This window comes from Dermacentor albipictus, chromosome 10 (assembly GCF_038994185.2).
Source record: "Dermacentor albipictus isolate Rhodes 1998 colony chromosome 10, USDA_Dalb.pri_finalv2, whole genome shotgun sequence".
NCBI lineage: Eukaryota > Metazoa > Arthropoda > Arachnida > Ixodida > Ixodidae > Dermacentor > Dermacentor albipictus.
Window position 1 is genome coordinate 76,191,907 of NC_091830.1, and position 19,275 is coordinate 76,211,181.

A 19,275-nucleotide genomic window follows, 5' to 3' on the forward strand; every position below is an offset into this window, starting at 1 on the left:
TCAGCCTAATACTAAAGCTGGCGTGAGACGCCTGATAAATATGCCAATAATAACTATTGTGTCATCTGCCCTCTGATAAATGAAGTATTGATAAAGAAGTGTACGGTGCGTGTCTAACTTATCCTTTCGCCACAAAACAAATAATAATAATGTCAGGAGTGACGAGCGTAAAGAAAGAAAGAAGACGAGGAAGTAGGAGTGAAGCGAGCGCGTGGAGCCGCCATCTTGGAGAAGAGGCGCGCGCAAGGAAGGACGTGGTGGACGGGCGCAGCGTTCCAGGAGAAGACGGCCGGAGATTGCCTCTCTGGGACCTGCCCCAGTTTCTAGGCGACGCATCGACGTCCCGCCCGAGTACCAGGCTCGGCGAGCAGATGTCCGACGTCCCCGGAACTACCGCTGGCACGGCACTATACCTGCCAGGACACGTAAGCGTTTGTGCCGCTGAACGTAGACGCGCGGAGGCTGGCTGCAGCCAGTCACCGTCCCGTCCGGAGAACCAAGCTGGGCCGGCGCGCACCGGGAGCGCCCCGCTCTGCCGGAGCGCGACAGCCCCTCAGCGACCGTGCCTTCGTCACGTCGGCCGGGGCATCGGCGACGCCGGACACCAGCGACGACTGAAGACGACCAGATCGCAACGACGGACCCCAGACCGGAGGACGCCGACATCCACACCGAACAGAACCGGTACCGTAAGTGCCCCTACTATAGCGTATATACGATCGCCGCACGGACGTTAGTAAACGCGGTGGTGCGTGCGTAAAGCTTAGGAAGGGAGGACGCATTCTGTGTGCAATAAGTGTCAAAAGTTACCGTGTGTTCCTGTAGATAAAAGTCCATATTGAATTAATGTTACGTCTGTGCTGCATCTTGCGTTCGTGTGTTCCTTCTGCCTGCTCAAGCAAGCGTACTAGGCGTTAACCTATGCGTGACAAATAATAATAATAATAATGATCGCTACAAGATAAGCTCAACGCTAACTTCTTTGTCTCATTTTCGTGTGCATGCCGTAATCGAACGTGTAAGAAGAACGCTGCCCGATCAGAAACACTGATGTCCGCCAAACCTCCATATAACGAACATGAATATGCGCGTATAACGGATGTCGGATATAACGAAGGCATTTTCGTGGCGGATGCGACTTCCTTTATAACGAGGTTCGACACATTATACACACGTTAACTTTACACCGCATCATCAGGTTGTCTTCCTCCGGTAACTTTAGGCGGAAGCTCCAAGGGCGAAGGGTGGACGGGAATTCGAAACTTTAGAACCTCGAATCGAATATCGGCATACCTGATTCGGTCCTTGAATCGAACAGACACCATTCGTAAATTCGAGTATTTCGTGAATGGTTTTCGAAGGTTTCAAATCGCCAACAGTGCGCGATCAAGTCTAAAATTGGAACAAATGTGCTACAAATTTACTCTCGGAGAACACGGCAGACATAAAATACGAAAACCTACGAAGGGGAGCCCGCTACGCCCGGCAAAACCGCCATCATGCGCTCTCCCCGATGGGGCCTGGGTATGCGAGTAAAGGCTAAACCCCATTAGCGCGCGATTTTGTGCGCGACAGCGACGAGCGAACTTAAGTTAATAAAGCACGCGTCACGCTAGTTTCGGCGCCTATATTGCTGCCCTCATACCGGCAACACTGGGGAGACGTCGCTCGAAATCATCGCTCGCATGGGGTGCAACTTGTAGGCGACGAGCAAACGCGACAGCCATCTCCATCGTGTCGCTTGTCGCTGTCGCGTGCAAGATCGCTTGCATGGGGTTTATACTTAAAGCGCTTATTCGCTCCTAGCGCTTCATTTGTGCGTATAATTAGCTACATTTCATGTGCACAATGTTTTGAACAGACCTTGACAGCACTGTGAACATACTGTTAAGAACGGCCAGCTGAAGTGCTAGTTTTGCCGGCCAGTTGCGACTGTGGGGGCAACATTCCGGGAGCGTCGCCGCACATCTCTAGCCACGGCGTGACTAAGTCGACTGTGTGTGAACAACAATACGTGCGTCCTCAACTCTCCTTCACTGGGGCTGAGTTTGACGAAGTCGCCATTGTAACTAAACGGGCTCGGCGGACCAACTATTGTTACTGAGCCGCGGGAACGTCTACTGACACCCCTTCCCACGCGCCGACCAAGACGCCAGGCAACGGGCGGCCGGCGGGCGCGCTGCAGTTCGGGGAATAAATGCCCCTACGGTGCTTCGTCTACCCTACGGTGCTTGGACGGCCGTTTCCGTCACCTGGGTATCGGGGGAGGATCGGGGGAGGACCGAGTGTTTAAAAACCGCTGTTGTGCGGCTGCTCAGGACACTCTCTCTGATGGAGTCATGTTAGACTGATGTACTTTCTCAAACAGTCATGTTAGACTGATATAAATACTCTAAATAAACCCATATTCCTCGTTCTCGATGAGAACCAGTCCTTCCCTTCATCAACGTCCTCAGCGTGGATAAGTTGGACGACGGCATGCGCCAGCTACCTTCTAATTCATGCCCGACTCCAATCTTGACAGCGGATCACGAGCGATGGGATCGAGCCCCCAATCATAACAATACTAAGATGTGACGATCGAATTATATTAACGGTGAAAACGGCAGCTAATTCTTGTTAAACCATCCGAAAAAGCATTCGATTATTGCATTCGATTCTGTAACTATAGCGAATCGGTCTCAAAAATGGCGTAAATTCTTAGGTGTCGCGCGACAAGACCAAATAACATTATGAAGCACGCCGTAGTCGTCGACTTCAAATCGAGTTTGAACTCTTTGATATTCCTTAACATGCACCCAATGCACTGTACACACAGACGTTCTTTTTTTTTTTATCTCGCCCCCATCGGAATGCGGCAGCCGCGGCTCGGAGTCGAACCCACGACCTCGTTCGTTACTGAGGGGCACCACGCCACGTCTTACAATTCGCACAATCATGCGCGTACGACTAATGTAAACTGATATGTTGGCAACGTTAACTCATGCTTCCTTACACGTTTTAGATTTAATGCAAGCCTGTGGTTTGGCCACGCTCTAAGCTGGGCACACGTCGGCACGATATAGGCTGCACTTAGGCCTACGCTGGCCCATTAAGGGCTCGTCATAGGCCTACGTTGGTTGAACGTAGGTGTTGGACATCGGTTCAATACTGATTATCATGTGCGAATTTCTTTTCTTTTTGTAGAAAGGCCGCGTCTGGACAAAGAGCCGCAGATCATTGGTGGAATGGTATATTGCTGCTGCGGCTTCGCGGCGGTGGTCGTTGCGGCGGCTACCGGCACCAAGACAACGGCGGCGAGCGTGCGGTGCACGAACGCCACAGACGCTGAGGAGGTTGCCATCGCTCTGGCGATCACCGAGGCCGAGTGTCGCACCGTGCTCAGCGACTCGAGGAATGCCGTGCGCAACTTTGCCAAGGGGCGAATATGCGCGCCGGCGGCCGCCATCATCGGCAAGCTCCAACTTCAAGACCGCGGCAGCACCGTCCGTATCAAGTGGTTCCCGGCGCACGCCGGCGAGTGTGCATCCTCACCGAACCACAACGAGACGGCTCATTCGGAGGCACGGGCGCTTACTTTCCGTGCCCCCGAGAGTGACCGTTCCGTGTGGTGGTTCGAAACCAAGGACAGAGTGACTAGTTATGCCGAAGTAACTAAGTGTTACCGCTTAGCCCGACGGACAATAGGGACTTTTAGCGGTGCTACGGAAAGTACGGTATACGGTACGGTAAGTGCGTAATACCGTACCGGTCGAGGACTGCGCATGCGCGAACTGTACCGTACGGTATGACTTTCCGTACGGCATACGAGGCGGTAAGGCTCGGCTAGCACCGTGTGTCGCGAGCTGAGCTGCACCAAGCCAAAACAGTGAGAAGCTGATGTCGGCCACAGAGTCCACCTCTCGCGTGCTTTTTTTTACCATGATAATACCAAGGCAAGAGGTTACTTTAAACCACCATCTGCGGGGCGACGAAATGACAAGTAAACAGTGGCATAAAAAAAAACCAGGTAGGTGGCGCCATCTAGTGATGCAGAGTTTACTTAGAGGGGACACAGAGTTTTTATTGCAGTAACTAACTATATTCAACTTATCTGCTGGTGTAAATTGTCAGCAGCGGTGCAATTTACAAGAAACAAACCCTTTTTTATGTATTGATTAGATAAAAACACCTATGTAACAAAAGGTTTCACGTGTTGCAGGACGAAGTGTCACAAGATGTCGCCACCGGCCTTGTGACTGGTGTCTAAGTTTACCGTAGCCGGGCCCTTTTGTAAAAAATGATGCGTGTATGAACAAGCTAAAGCTTTCTAGTATTCGTCAAAATGAATATTTCGCGCTCAGCGCATAGTTATTGTACTCTGTAAAGCCCCAATGTTAGACGCTATCATCATTATCAGATTACCGTACGCATCGAGCGGCACACGCAGCTAAAACGTCTTCGGTCATTGCGGTAATTTAGTACGGAACAGTAATACCGTACCGTATACCGCGCTTACCGTACCGTAATAAGGCACTGCTAAAAGTCTCTAATGCCGCCTCCCCACCCGGCACTCAGTCGGGAGGAGGCCGTAATCCTAAGACAAATACAGACCGCGTCACTCCTCGCCCCCGCAATGCTGCATGTGCTTCACCCAGAGCTCTATCCGAGTGGGCTGTGCGGTGTTTGTGCAGCGGGTCCGGCGGACCAATGGCATATCATGTGGGACTGTGCCAGGTTCCCGACGGCAGCTACCTCCAGGACTTACCCGCCAGAACTACAAGGTGCACTGCAGTCTGCAGACAAGGAATCACAACTATGGGCCGTCCAGCAGGCCCGGGGTGCGCTCGAGAAGCACAAGCCTCATGACCCACTACAAACGGGCCCAACTGGGCTAGTGCAGAGTAGGGCTGTTAGATATGGAGCTGGTTCCTGCGGTTACTTCGAGTTCCCCAGACCACATCGGATTGCAGCACAGCTAATTGAGGAATGCAGAAGCAGGAAAGCGCATTCCAGAGAAGCGGACGTGCCAACAAGTTTGTGCGCCGCCGGGGTTAGCAGGTGGGCATCCGACAATGAAGCAGGTGCACGAGCGCCCCCCCCCGCTCCTTCTCCAGCCTACAAGTGGATTGCCAGTCTGCGTGGCAAGACCGCAGAGAGCCCCGACAGGTGTGCCACGCGACACGGGCGCCTACCATTGGCTGCAAGTGGCGTCATCGGAGTGGACTCTCCCATTGGTCAAACATGACGTGACTTGCAGTGCTCGAAGGGCTTATAAGAAGCCTTCCAGAGAGACCTGAGCATTCTGGGACATTCTGGGATATGCCCTGACTCCCTGATTCACCTCTCTCGAACTTCTTGCCGCGGGCCGCAGCGTCCGAGTTGCTGCCGGCCCGTAATGAGTGTACAACTGTTAATTGACGCTCACCTCCCTGTATAGAATGTAGAATAAATCTCTCCCAAGTTTTTGTGTATTTCCATCCCGTCGTCCCGTCCTCCAACCCCTACATCTGGTTGGCAGCGGTGGGATCGCCTCCGAACGCATCAGCTGGTGGCAGCGCTACGGATCAACCTTCGTCGAGAGAGATCATAAGGAACCGGGAAGAGCGAAGAAGAGAGAGCCTTCGTCGAAAAAGGTCCGAAGAAACTGGGAGTAGCGAAGAAGGAGCGAGCCTTCGACCCAGGGAGTCCGGAGGAACCGGGGACAGCGGACGAATGAACCGGATGGCAGGGTGCTGCAACCGTAAGTGAGCGCGTGGTTTTTTTCCTTATGATTCGCCAGACTCAAAGGTTGTGTGTTCAATTTTGATAGTTCTGGGAATCGGGAGTTTGTTGCATTGTGTGTTTGCACAAATTAATTAAGGAAAACAGTTTTAACCACCTGTCGGGGCAGCTGCCATGGATCTTAGAAGGTTGACGAGGTTGGACTTGTTGTTGGTGTGCGACGATTTGGGAGTTGAGGCGGACGAACGGATGGAAACGCCAGCTATCATAAAGGCGATTAATGATAGTGGCAATGATCACAAAAGCATTGAGCTTGCTTGGGAAGTGATACAGGAGCCACGGGAGCGAGAGCGTCGTGTACGTTTGCGAGCGCGTCGTGAACTTAGGAGTGAGCTTAAGCGTGAAGAACGCGAGAATGAACGGAAGCAGGAGCTTCAAGAACTTACTCTTAGGTGTCAGCGTCACGAACGTGAGAAGGCACGCGAACGTGAGAATCAACGTAAGCTTGAGCAAGAGGAAAAGTATGAGAGAGAGAAGGCAGCGCTGATCAAAGAGATACAATATTGTGATCAGTTATTGGCACAGAGACAACGGCTGTCTGAGAATTCTGTAGGAAGTACAGAGCAAGTGTCTAGCGGATTTTCGCCAGAAGCCGACGAAAAGAGTAGTGCCTGTGAGATTGACTGCCGATTAATAAGTGAAGGGAAAAGGCTAGCTGCTAACGATGCCTTAGTGGCAACAGAGGCCGTTAAAGGCCGTAGTGAGAGCGACGAGGTGCTGTGCCAACAGATGACTGTGGAGACAGCTAGGCCAGCTGCGAACAAATTGGCACAGTTACCGAGCGTGTGCGTCGCTGGTAATGTTAGCGAGGTTGCTAGCGAAGAGAAGGGCACTTCTGACCCGACAGAAGCGAGCACCCATGTAGAGCCAGATGTGCGTGCAGAAATGAAGTGCGAGCTGGACGATGCAGTTGAGAATAGTTCTCGGGGTGGCGAGCTCCGTAGCTCACGAGAAAACAACTGCATTGTTCAGGGATCGGTGCGGCTCTCCGCCAGTCTAGATAGCCTAGATAGGGATGATTCCGTTATTAATCATTCGGACTGTGCGCGTGAGACAGCGATCGATACCGACGGGCTGTGTGCCGATTCACAGCGTGCGCTGGGCAATGTAGTAGAGGGCAGTTCGCAAGAGTGCGAGTTGTCTTACTCGAGTAAAGCCTGCTGCATTGTGCCAGAGTCGGTTGAGCTGTCCGCCAGTCGAGGCAGAGCGAGTGTTGATTTAAGTGAGAATCACTCAGACTGTGCGGGTAAGAGACCGATCCGGGCCGACGAAATGTGTACCGGCCAGCACGAGGCACGAGAAGGCGACATGAAAGCGAGTGCAACGAGAAAGCGCCTTAAAAAGAAGCGCGGTAAAAACCGAAAGTCGGTAATTAATGTAGCGCCGCCAAAGATGGCGAGAAACCCAAAAGGGCAGGGCGCGAGGAAGAAGGTGCGGTCGTCTAGGACGATGTTGACGCATCCGAAATGGTCGAGCCACCGGTCAAAGGGGGACCGCGAAGAATGTTCTGCGCGGACGCGGACAAAGGGCACGGGGCAGTTAAGCTCCTCGTCGTTCCGTAGTTCTTTTTATAGCTCAGCGTGCAGTTCGAAGAAACGCAAGGTGGTAGGACGAGACCAGGTGGGGAGTAGCGACGCGGTCAATCGAGTTCGTGTTGAAAGCGGGGCGCGAGGACGCAAATTGGCAGGAGAGCGTAACGTCTTGGGGGAGCTGATAGTTAGTCACTCCTTTTGTTGTCTCTCGGCAGCCAGAGTAGCTTTCAGACCACGTCCACCCCGCGTTCGACTCAAAGTATGAGTCAGACGTAAGCGTTTGGAGAGGGAGGCCAAGAGCCCTTCCGTAGAAATGAAGTGTTGTTTTTTTTTTTATTTTTGAGCATCGGAAAGTTTTCGCGATTTGAGACTAGGATTTCTTTCAAGGTAAAGGTATGAGCTTTGTTTGTGTTTTCGTTTGAGAAGCTCGAGATTTGAAAGATGCGTTTTAAGTAAACATGTAGTCTCGCGAGATGCTCATTAATAAGTAGATAGGCTTTTTTTTGTTTGTTTGTGAGTAACCTGAAGGTCAAGGTTACCGTCGAAAGGCCTATGGGAAAGCGCGTGTGTTATTTAACCTTCTTTCTTTTTAAGTGTTTTTGAATTTTCGAAGGTTAAGCGCGTAGATTTTCAGTGAGTGCATGATTTGCACGGTGAAGCGTTTTTAGATCCATTAGCGCGTGTCCTGTGTGGACGGAAGGAAGCAGACTTTATGACTGGGTTGCTAGTGTGTGTTGAGGGCAGCCGTATTCTGACTTCTTTAGTGAACGTGCGTGGAAAGAGTTAGTAGAAGACGCATTATTTTAAGAGTTCTGCGGAGTGTGTAAGTCCCGCGAGTTTAATGGTTCGTTTACGTCACGTGTCCTGTAGGACTTTCAGGGAAGAAACGTGAGTAAGCGTAAGTGAAAAGTTTGCCTACAACGCAAGTACGCGTTTTGTTTAGTGACCACAAGGCTAGTGCGCTTGTGATTACGTACTTGTGAGGTTGACCAGATTGTTCAGTGGCACCATTACGTGCGATAAGTACGCCACTGCGATAGATTGGAAACATGCTGTTCGTGTAGTTAGGCCACTTAAGTTATGTTCGGCTGTTTTCATTTGTTGTTTGCATCGTCAACGACCCTTTTGTTTTGCAACAACAATAGTACTCTGGTCTTGTCGGCAATCGAGGAGAAATGGATAGCTGTTTGGAAGGGTGGTTGGAACTGTTGTCGAAATTGGGGAAATAAAAGATCAGGGTTGATTTTGACTCAGTAATAGTCTGGCGAGTCAGGGGTGAAGAGCCTGCGCTTACGCGTGGTGCGGCGCTGTGCTGTTTTGTTTGTTTGACGTCTGTTCTCCAGGGCCAAGGATCCCGAAGTTCGTCAAACGTGGCTCGACCCCAGTACCCTGCAGCTTCTATCAGCGTTCCTCATGGCCAGCGAATTGATTTCACCGGCCATTCAGAACAACCGGGGCGAGGACGAGCTGTTAGATATGGAGCTGGTTCCTGCGGTTACTTCGAGTTCCCCAGACCACATCGGATTGCAGCACAGCTAATTGAGGAATGCAGAAGCAGGAAAGCGCATTCCAGAGAAGCGGACGTGCCAACAAGTTTGTGCGCCGCCGGGGTTAGCAGGTGGGCATCCGACAATGAAGCAGGTGCACGAGCGCCCCCCCCCGCTCCTTCTCCAGCCTACAAGTGGATTGCCAGTCTGCGTGGCAAGACCGCAGAGAGCCCCGACAGGTGTGCCACGCGACACGGGCGCCTACCATTGGCTGCAAGTGGCGTCATCGGAGTGGACTCTCCCATTGGTCAAACATGACGTGACTTGCAGTGCTCGAAGGGCTTATAAGAAGCCTTCCAGAGAGACCTGAGCATTCTGGGACATTCTGGGATATGCCCTGACTCCCTGATTCACCTCTCTCGAACTTCTTGCCGCGGGCCGCAGCGTCCGAGTTGCTGCCGGCCCGTAATGAGTGTACAACTGTTAATTGACGCTCACCTCCCTGTATAGAATGTAGAATAAATCTCTCCCAAGTTTTTGTGTATTTCCATCCCGACGTCCGTACTCCAACCCCTACAGGGCATAACCCCGGGTCGACGCTTGGCCAGCGTCACGACACGTTAAATCGTCGTTTGCCGGCACTTCATTAAAGTTATTCCTATCCCATCCTATCCTATTGCTGCATAATCGACAAAGCACAAGAACGTTGTACAGTAAGTACCATGCAAGATGAGGCTACCGGTAGGGGTTCACAATAGGCCCTACACTGGCGGCGATTTAAAGCAGGCGATGGCGCGAGTCTCAGGCTTGCTATACAAGATTGTGTACTTTATCCATGCTATAAGGCCGTGCCGAAAGCCGCGCAAAGAGAATGCAATTTCAGTCAAACTTCTATCTTTTGGTCTCCCTGTACTCTACAAAAAAGAGGGGGTGTAGGATTGAATAAATATTTGTAACGCAGTCTTTACGAGGAGGTGGGAGGGGGGGAGGGGCGCTCACTCGATGTTGCGACACAATAAAGCGCTCCGAGCAACAAATATCTATAAACTTCGGAGTGCCTTTTTTTTTTCTCCCTGTTTTTGATAGCGTCAGAGGTAAAGCGCACACCAGTTTCATAATGGCCGCCACCTACGGACACACAAATGCTGCATGTGTGGCTTCAAATCGAGCAGCAACAGTGTATAACGGGACGCACAACGAAGCGGGTTATACAACCGCAGGGCTACATATGGCACGCAATAATGAGCTTATATGCGCGGCGCGCCGTTTCATAAAGTCATACAGTTGCGGCACTGGATTCGCGAGGGAATTCGGACGCTTCTCGGAAAATCGACCAACTTTAGTTCTTTTTTTTTTCTTTTATGTCTGCATACAATTCACTTTGTGGCCACCCGTCAGCCTCGCGTGAAACTCATCTCTGCCGAATCACTTGGCCTGAACGATGACGCAGAAAAAAGCATGAACGAGATTGCAACTGCCGGGGCTTCGCCACTCGGATTCGCCAGACTCCAATAAGCGCCAAAAAAAAAAAAAATGTGGCGGCTACTCGCATCAGCATTCCTCTCAGGCAAAACAAAACAACGCAAGAAACAGGACAGGGACGTCACTTCGCCTTTAATAGACGCAACAACGACGACCACAACGGCGGCAAGAATCGCAAACTTCGAAGCGAGCTTCCGTGTTCGATGCAGTCGGACTTGCAGGCGCGATTTCTCGACGCGTGCCGGGAACACAGGGCGGGGCCGTCCGACTGAGTCGGCAACAGAAAACAGCGGTGCACGCAACTAAAGAAGCGAGCCGTCGCGCGCCCCTGCCTGTTTACCGAGTCGTCAAAAAGACCCGGGAACGTCAAGTACGAATCTTATTACTTTTACCCTCCCCCTCGCCAAGCACTCGCACCCCCCTCCCCCCTCCAAACACCTACCAGGAATGGAACCGCAGGACGCGGTTCGCAGGGGGGTTCAGAAACCGGGCGCGGGCACAAAGGCCTCGGCTGAACGGGGGCGAGAGCACCAACTTCCGAAATACCGCACGCCGCAGGCAGGCAACCCAGTCTGCGGACCCGGCATTCATATTTTTTTCGCCTCCTTATAAGCGCGAGCGGCCTACACCGATTCACGCGTTGTGTCTGTTTAAGAAAACCGCTTTTTGAAAGGGGGGAAAAATATGCGCCATTTTAAAAGTCAGTGCTCCCCACCTTAAAGACCTATTGTGAACCTAGTAAGGAAAATCAAAAAACGGAGGCGATACCTCGCCAACACGAGCAAAGCGAGGATCAAAGAAAACGCGAGTAGACACCTTTCGCAAACGCGTAAGGATTTCTTCAGACGCAGTGCAGCTGCAGCGATGGGAGCTTCGCAACCGCACAATTTCGCGCACCCCCGAAGTTTGCACAGCGAGTGCCGCCTCGAGAGGCCTCTGGCCCCACCGCGGCATACATAACGACTTGCGCAGCTTGTGTGGCTCGCACAGCTGACCTTTTCGCTTCAAATATATACGGACCGTTCGTAACTGTTCTACACTTGGTGGTGTGGCGACATCGCGCAAAAGACGTGGAAAGCATGAAATAAGAAAAGAGAGACGGGACTGGCCAGCACACGACCGTCTGCCGTCCTTTGTGTATGCACACACACACAAACACACACACACACACACACACACACACACACACACACACACACACACACACACACACACACACACACACACACGTGTGCGCATTTATTGCACTGTATCCTTCACTAGCATGAACTTATAGCTGACTATTCAGAAAATACGAGGTAACAGATAGGAAAATTTAATTATAAGGGTCCAAGCTCAAAGTTAAACTAACGGTAATTTAATTAACGAAGCTATGGTGGCTAGGCAATGTCTGCATGCAAAGGCTACTAATATTAATACGCTTTCGTGGACACAATTTTCAGAAGTCAGTCGCCAAACACATAAGAAACGAACAAACCTTCATCTTTTTTTTTTTATCGGGACTATGTGAAACGTTAAGACAATCGCCTTTGAAGACAATTTCACTCTGTTCCATTCTGCTGGAACGCGTCTTCACCAAGATATTCATCATCAGATTGGACACTCGGTCAACTAAATGAGTTACGTTGTTTTTACGGGTTCATAAACACTGATGTTTATTTGGTGCACGAACTTGGTAATGAAGTTTCATGGTGTATTTTTTCAAAAAGATAATTGCACTCCCCCTTCCTTCCCATTTGCTCCCTCTCTCCCCCCTACTCACCCCTCCCCCCAAAAAATGTCTGAGACCGCGACTGCCCTAAATAGACAAAGGAAAAGTTTTGACCTGTATAATGCTATCGCGTTAAAACCTTCAGCTGGCAGCTCAACAGTATTGTTGACCTAAAAAAGAAAACAGCTCTAAGAACGGGAAAAAGGCAAATCCAAATATCTGTATGCGCCTTTAAATTTCCGTTTTTGTTACCTGTTAAACACTGATATTACGAAAATTCTCGACTGCGGACACGAGTAAATGTTTTGGCGATAAGGCCTTCAGGCTTCGTCGTTCTACACTCAGCGCTCGTGGTGGTCATATTCTCGGCACAATAAAAACAGGTTTCTTTGTTTAAGCATGCTCTTAATATTTATATCGACGGAGGTGCATTTCAAGAACAAACAGTGACATTCTCAAACTGTTTTCGCTATTATACGTTTAACAGGCGCAGCGCGACGACACTCAACAAAACTGTCGAGCTGCCAGTTAAGGGTTGAGGCACGCTTTCCGTGCTCTGCGCTGACGTACAGCGTCCATGATCTTTATCGATTTCGGCAAAAAAAAATATTTAACCAATATTTAACCACTATTTAACCATTCTTCATGATATAGAGAGTGCCAATCGCACATTTCAAATTACGTTTCGTGCTCATGCAGCTGACACACACACATCGCCATGAAAACGTCGGTTTGTTTCTACAGTCCACTGCACGGCCGGGTCAGATATACAACCCCACACTCGTCTCCGTCTCGACAGCACGCGGTGGCTGTAAGGCAATCGCCGGCCAACGCGTTCCCCAACCTCTACTTCTTACACGTCCTTAACCGCACATCCAATTCCTGCCGTTTTCCGGGGCTGCTGGGGGGCACCCCGACATTACTTCACGTAACGCCGGAGTGCCAGCACCCGCAGCCTGGACACAGACCTTACACCAACCCCAACCCTGGACAGCTGGGAGGCTGTGCTAAGAAACGGAAACCCGCAGGTTCAGCAGGCGCTGGTCCAGCGGGCCCGCGAAATCGCCATGGCCACTATATCCTTGGACCTACCCTACGATGCCAATAAAGTTATTTCTCTCATTCTCTCTCTCGTTCTGATGATGTTGAGCTAGAGCAGTGAACAAAATACAATTCAGCGGCGTGCTTAAGAGGGAACGAGAGGCAGCACACAAATTCCCCACCTGCCAAGCCACTTCGAGCTTCGCTGAAGGTGTGATAAAGCTGCAGATCAAAGCGTACATCTTAAAAACGTCAACGCAGTCAGGAAAGAAAATGTCCCTTGGCTGACTTTGGTGGGGAATCTTCTCCACCCGCGTAATAATCATTCGCGGGCACCGAATAGGTGAAGTTGTGCATCGACTCTCCTTACTGGAGATCTACTAGACACGGAGTTCGAGAAGCGAGAAAGGCAACCTCTGTATGACAAAATTCAGAACAAAGAACAAGGGTAAGCTTTCTAAACAAAAAGAAAAGCCTGAGAACGTCTAAACGAAGCGCCTGAAAAGGTTGCGGGACGTTGCCTCAATGCGACAAGAAAGTAACACTTCTGTTGCTCTCGAACTGGTGCTTAGCGCACAGGGCACTGTCGCCTTTGGCACCGCTTCTGGTTTTAAATGTTCACAACGCGACCTGTTTCTGTGCTTAAAGAGCACAAATAACTTTTTTTAGTTTCAGTTCATCATTAGTGTAACTGTAAAAGCCGGTGCGCTGCTAGCTTTCGTAAGAAAGTAACAAACGCCATCCTCTGATAAAAACATTTAGCTTTAACCGGCAGCTGAAGAATACTTTTGACCATCTGCTTCTAGGTAATGTTTTTGGAGAAACGTCTTTATATTTTATTTGGTACTACTTTGTACACCAGCAAAGAAGAAATAAAGCAATAAAGACATTCTAGGCCCATTTCTTTTTTTTTTCTTATTCTGCAAGTTAAAGGTTTAAAACCCTCGCTAACACGCATTCAACGCAAGGCTCTCAGGGTCGGCCCATCCTTCGATTACGCTGCCTCCCACGCCAAGCCCGTGTTACAAGCCCGACCAAAGCGCCGACGCCCCGGTTGTGACCTCCATAATGACATATCGAATGAACCTCGCAAAGCTCAACGTATTATTTTTGATACGCTCAATCACATAACCCAAAGTTGAGGGCTAAACGCAAAGCAGCGTTTGATACGCTGGCCGCTGCTTTCAGTCGTTGACCGCTGAGCAAACCAACGACTGATTACTTGGTTCACTAATTATTTGCCTCTAATCTTAATCTCCGCGGCGTTTTGTTTTATACGAATACCTTCTCTATCAACACACTCCTTCGTTATCTTTATCAGTGTAATGCTGTTTCGACTTTGCAAAACAAGCAGGCTCGGCAACCGGCTCTCACATCATCCGGCCTCGGGCTTCACCGCAGCGCACGAAGCAGGACCAGTTGAGAGCGACGTCTGCTTACCTGGAGAGAGACGAAAAAAAAAAGAAATATAAGAGATCAGCATGACAACCTGCACTTGCACTGCTCGTAGATTGTCGGCACGCTATACGATACCGGCATACAAACACGCGCATAACAAACATTAGGGATAACGCGGAAAGACACTGCAAGAGGGAATAACGAAACCCGCTGTGAAGCCCGAACTCGCCCGCTTTCAAACAAGAATAGCCGGTGCAGCAGCCACCCACGCGCAAAAAAAAATAAGAAAATAATAAACAATCACTCGCCGCGTGCTCCGGTCCTTACGGTAATAACTAAGGTCAGGATCACTGCGATGAAGAACGTACATCCTCTCTTTCGGCGCTCGCAATAATAGGGACGCGCACGCAGAAGCACACGAGAACATTGCCTGCCATAACATTACATATGTGTCCTTATACTGCTCTTGCAGAGAGGTCGCACGTAAAAATATGTATTTCTATATTACTGCTAACAGCAAGCGAACGTCACGACCCAATCAAAAGGAGATCCCGCAAACACACACACACACACGTAGGCATCGGCAAAAAGACACAGAACATAAACGTGAGCCCTGCAGAATGTGCCCAGAGGGAACGGGGGGGGCCGAGGGGCAAGACACCCGGTTCCGTAAAAGAAGCAAATAACAGGACAAAAAAACAAAGCGCGCGAGAAGAATCAATCGATGAAAAGTTTCCGCCCTGGCAATTGTAACGCTGCAGCACAGCTCTGGAGAGGCCGGACACCCTCCGGATATCGGCTATGGAATGAGAAGCAAGAAAAAAAGAGCACATGGCGAGAAGGGGTGGTGAGAAATAGAGAGAGAAAGAGAGAGAGAGAGAGATCGGCGGAGTAACCAGCGGTTATGACGGGGCGAAAAGGGCCATCGTATATCTGAAGACAGCTGCTACGGGAGGGAGTCGGGATCGAGAAGGAAGAACGGAGCAAAAGGAACAAGGAATTATGAGAGGGAGAAAAGAAAACAAAGAAAACACGAAAGGGAGAAAAAAAACGAAACGAGGAAAGGAAGCAAGCAAAGGAAAAGAAGGAATGCAGAAAGAAAGGGGAGAGAGGGAAAGAAAGAAGGCGAGGAACAAAAGGCGACGTTGACAGAGAGCGACCGAGGGCGAGAATCAAAGATCGAGGGGGACATCAAAGGCTCAATAACAAAAAAAAAAAAACACGCTCAGAAACAGGAATCCGAAGTTTCGTCGGGCGGAAACAGGCCGCTTAGAGAACCACGCGCGCTTTCTTGTTCGCAGCTATGCGGGGAGTGCATTTATCCAGGACAGCGTGGGCCTGCGCGCGAGAGGCGACACGAACCGGACAAAGGCGAGGAGAGAAAAACAACAACAACGTCCGCCTCCATTCCGCACTGTGAAAGTGGACGCACAGCGAAGCTGGTGCCGACGTTAGACGAAGTTACACAAGCACCAACACCGCCACAATCGACGTACAGTCGCGGACAGAATATTATGGACCATGAAATCTAAGAAAAAGCTGAATATCTCCGCAACATCACAACCCAATCTGGTTTTTGCATTTTGGACCTCGACTAGAATATGCTAACAACATTGTCGTGGGCAGTTTTACTGGTTACTGCTACAGGCTGCTCGGGAATTGAACGTTTTCGGAGATCCCGGGGTCCATTTTATTCTGTCCGCGACTGTACGTCACGAGCTCACGCACGTGTGCGGAAGTGCAGCACACGTACTCGTCCGTGCTTAAAAGTAACGCGCGCGTCATAAAATGCGTAACGTACGACTTACAACACACAACCTTCAGACATGATAGCTTTGGATTGTTATTCGAACATACGAAAAAACATAATTATGCTACGCAGCCATGTTCCAGCTGCTGCTTGTGGTCTGCCTGAGTGGCCCCGGCCGCTAGATAGCGGTACCGTTAGCACAGTACAGATCCTCATCCTTGTTGGCCCACCACCTAGCACAAGTGCGCTATTCAATTAATCGAATCTTAAAAAAAAAATGCGTAACAAAATTCGTCAAGTACTACGCACACACGACCTTCAGACATCATAACATCGGATTGTAATTCGAATACACCAGAAAACAAAGTTACGTTACCGGAAACTCAAACACGAAGCATTTGTCCAAACTCGCTTTTTTTGGGGGGGAAGGGGAGGGGGGAGGGTCGGACAGCCGCAACAATCCACACCAACTACACTCTAAAAACAGTTTCGCCCTTTGGGGTGTATATTTGCCACACAACGATAATGGTCATCTGTCTTATCAGCATTTCCTTTCTTTAAGGCGGCGAGCCCGGTACTTCCAAGCCACGAACGGCAAGCGCGTTACCAGCATGACATAGCACTCCCGACAGAAAAGTAACGAGCGCAACGTTTTCAAGAAAGGAAATGCGGGCATGACAGATGACGATTATCGTTGTGTGGCAAATATACACTCCAAAGGGTGAAAAATTTTCTTAGAGTACTCTCTTAAACAAATATACACCCATTGGGGTGTATATTTGCCACACAAACATAATCGTCGTCTGTCTTGCTTGCGTTTCCTTCCTTGAAAACGCTGCGCTTGTTACTTTCCTGTCGGGAGTGCTATGTCATGCTGATAACGCGCTTGCCGTTCGTGACTTGTAAGTACCGGGCTCGCCGCGTTAAACAAAGGAAATGCGAAGACAGACGAGCATTATTGTTGTGATGGCAAAAGGATGTAAGTTTACGTAGGGGTGTTGAGGCCAACAGCTTCGCCGCGAAAACACCGAAAGGCACCACGAAAAAAAAAAAGCGCATTGCCTCGGAGCCCGATGTGATGTTCGTCATGCAGAGGTCCAAGGGGTAGACTGACTTCGGACTGCTAAGAAAAAAAAAAAGGCGTAACGAAGAGGTTTAGCCAGTCCGCTAACGTATTAAGCTTCACGTAATACCGGGCTATCGCCGACATGGACGGCAGCGGCAACGCTGGTAGCGACACATTGCGACGCTTTGTTCAACCACAACGAATGAGACACGTTTTTCCTGTCACATGGATTAAGTGCGCGACATGGTTGGTATACTCATGTTCCCCATAAGCGCAAGTCGCTTGCGGGTGGGTCACGGCAGGCACGAGGTGCTAGCTCACTTCCTATAAAAAAGGAGTGATGATGATGATGATTTTGGATTTTTATGGTGCAGCAGCCATGCAGGCTATAATGCGCCAAACAGGACAGGAGTACAATATACATTATGCATATAGCAACTGCTTCAAATGCGTACTACGCGTAAGTATTTTACTGTGTTAGCAAAGGAAAGAGAGTGCGCCTCGTTGTACGGTTGCCTTCCTGGCTCCTAAGTGTAGCCATCTACGTACGATTTCTTCTTTTATCTCTTATCGGCACAGGATCGCTTTCGCAACTCTGCACACAGGATCGCTCACTCCTGCAAAAAAGCCAATCCCAGGAATGAACAGTGCAAACTAACCTGAACGCGACATTACATTTGCGTGGATTAACTGTAATACCATAATACGGGTTATTACTGTAGCGATGGATTTCATATCCAGCATCCAGTCCGGTCCCCACGGGCGCTCGCTGGGCACCGTAGTGAAAGAGACCAAATAATAATAGTAATGATGATGAGGATATTATTATTATTATTATTATTATTGTAACTTTAAATCCACTCTCTGCCAAGGAAGTGAATGCCAAAAAACAAAAATAAGATAGCTTGGTTTCATTCGATTGCAACGAATGCTCACGTAAAATGATGCAAGAGCAAACTTTGAAATTAACGTCGCATATTGGCACGCAGCGGTAACGCACCATGAAAACAAAAACGAAACACCAATGCCAATGCAATTTTCAAGTTGGCCGAGCGCTTGAAGCCTGCTTCGCCTCCGCCGCGGGTCCCGGCCCGGTATTTCACTATCTTCGGGATAGGCCCACAATTTTTTTCGCAGGCAGACCAAAAATGCACGGAACCACCCTAGCGTCAAACGGATTCGCTTTAAAAATAATACAGGCTTTTAGCTTGTACGCTATTCCGGTAAACGGGAGCGGTTTGGGGGGATTACCGGATGGTCGGGGCGTAAAACGTGAGCGGCCGGAGCGGTGAAGCCGCCTGGTGTTGTAGAGCTCAACCAGACAAACGCATAGCTAAATCTGCAGTGACTCACCATATCCTGCTTCGCCACCCGTGCAAATTTTCGGCAGCGGCGTAATTGTGAACACGATTACGCCACTGTCGAAAATTTACGCCAGCAGCTAAGCAGAATATAGTAATTAGCTCTGTGTTTTTGTGGTTGAGCTTTGCGCCACCAGCTGGCGCCACCAATCTGGCTGCTCACGTTGACGCCCCCGCTAAACCGGAAAACCGCCCGCGCTTGCCCGAATACCGGACACGCTAAAGGTCTAAAGGTAAATAGCGCGTGGTGGCTACGCCTTGGCAGAAAGGTGTTCTGGGAATGCATGATGTCGAAATCCTGAGCTTTCTGGTCGGCGTATTCAGTCGGCCGTGGTGGTGTGGGCTCGCTGACGGCGGTATTGAAAGTCGAAGGAAAAAACCCGAAACTTCCTTCAGGCCAAAACATATTATTTTGAGTGGAACTAAAAAGGCACCGTATGGCGCCTCTAGCTGCCACCTCCTCCGCTCACCAGTTTGTGTTTGCAATTACTGCGAACTCAACCTGAGCAGGTAAAGAGATTTGGCGTCGCTGTAGTCGCGTTACGGACATATAAGCGCTTCAAAGTTCAGCTTCGAAACAACTCGTGCTACTAACTTATTACTCCATTTGCGACACTTCTCATAATGGCTTGTTTGTTTATTTCTAGGCTTCACTATAAAAGGGGGGACGGGACGATTAATACA

At 49.9% G+C, this 19,275-nt stretch overlaps 1 protein-coding gene across 2 annotated transcripts in view; it reads right to left on the reverse strand.

Annotated features, from left to right (window-relative positions):
- LOC135898784 (BTB/POZ domain-containing protein 10-like) overlaps window positions 1-19,275 on the reverse strand; it is a 242,535-nt gene that overhangs the window by 112,697 nt on the left and 110,563 nt on the right. Inside the window, exon 1 of one of the 2 annotated variants that reach the window (XM_065427958.2) lies at window positions 14,391-14,413. The exons of the other annotated variant lie outside the window; for it this stretch is intronic. Within the exon in view, the coding sequence (XP_065284030.1) occupies window positions 14,391-14,395 (5 nt within the window). The 5' untranslated portion in view covers window positions 14,396-14,413. Of the gene's footprint in view, window positions 1-14,390; window positions 14,414-19,275 lie in introns of those variants that run through there. 2 annotated transcript variants of the gene reach the window in all.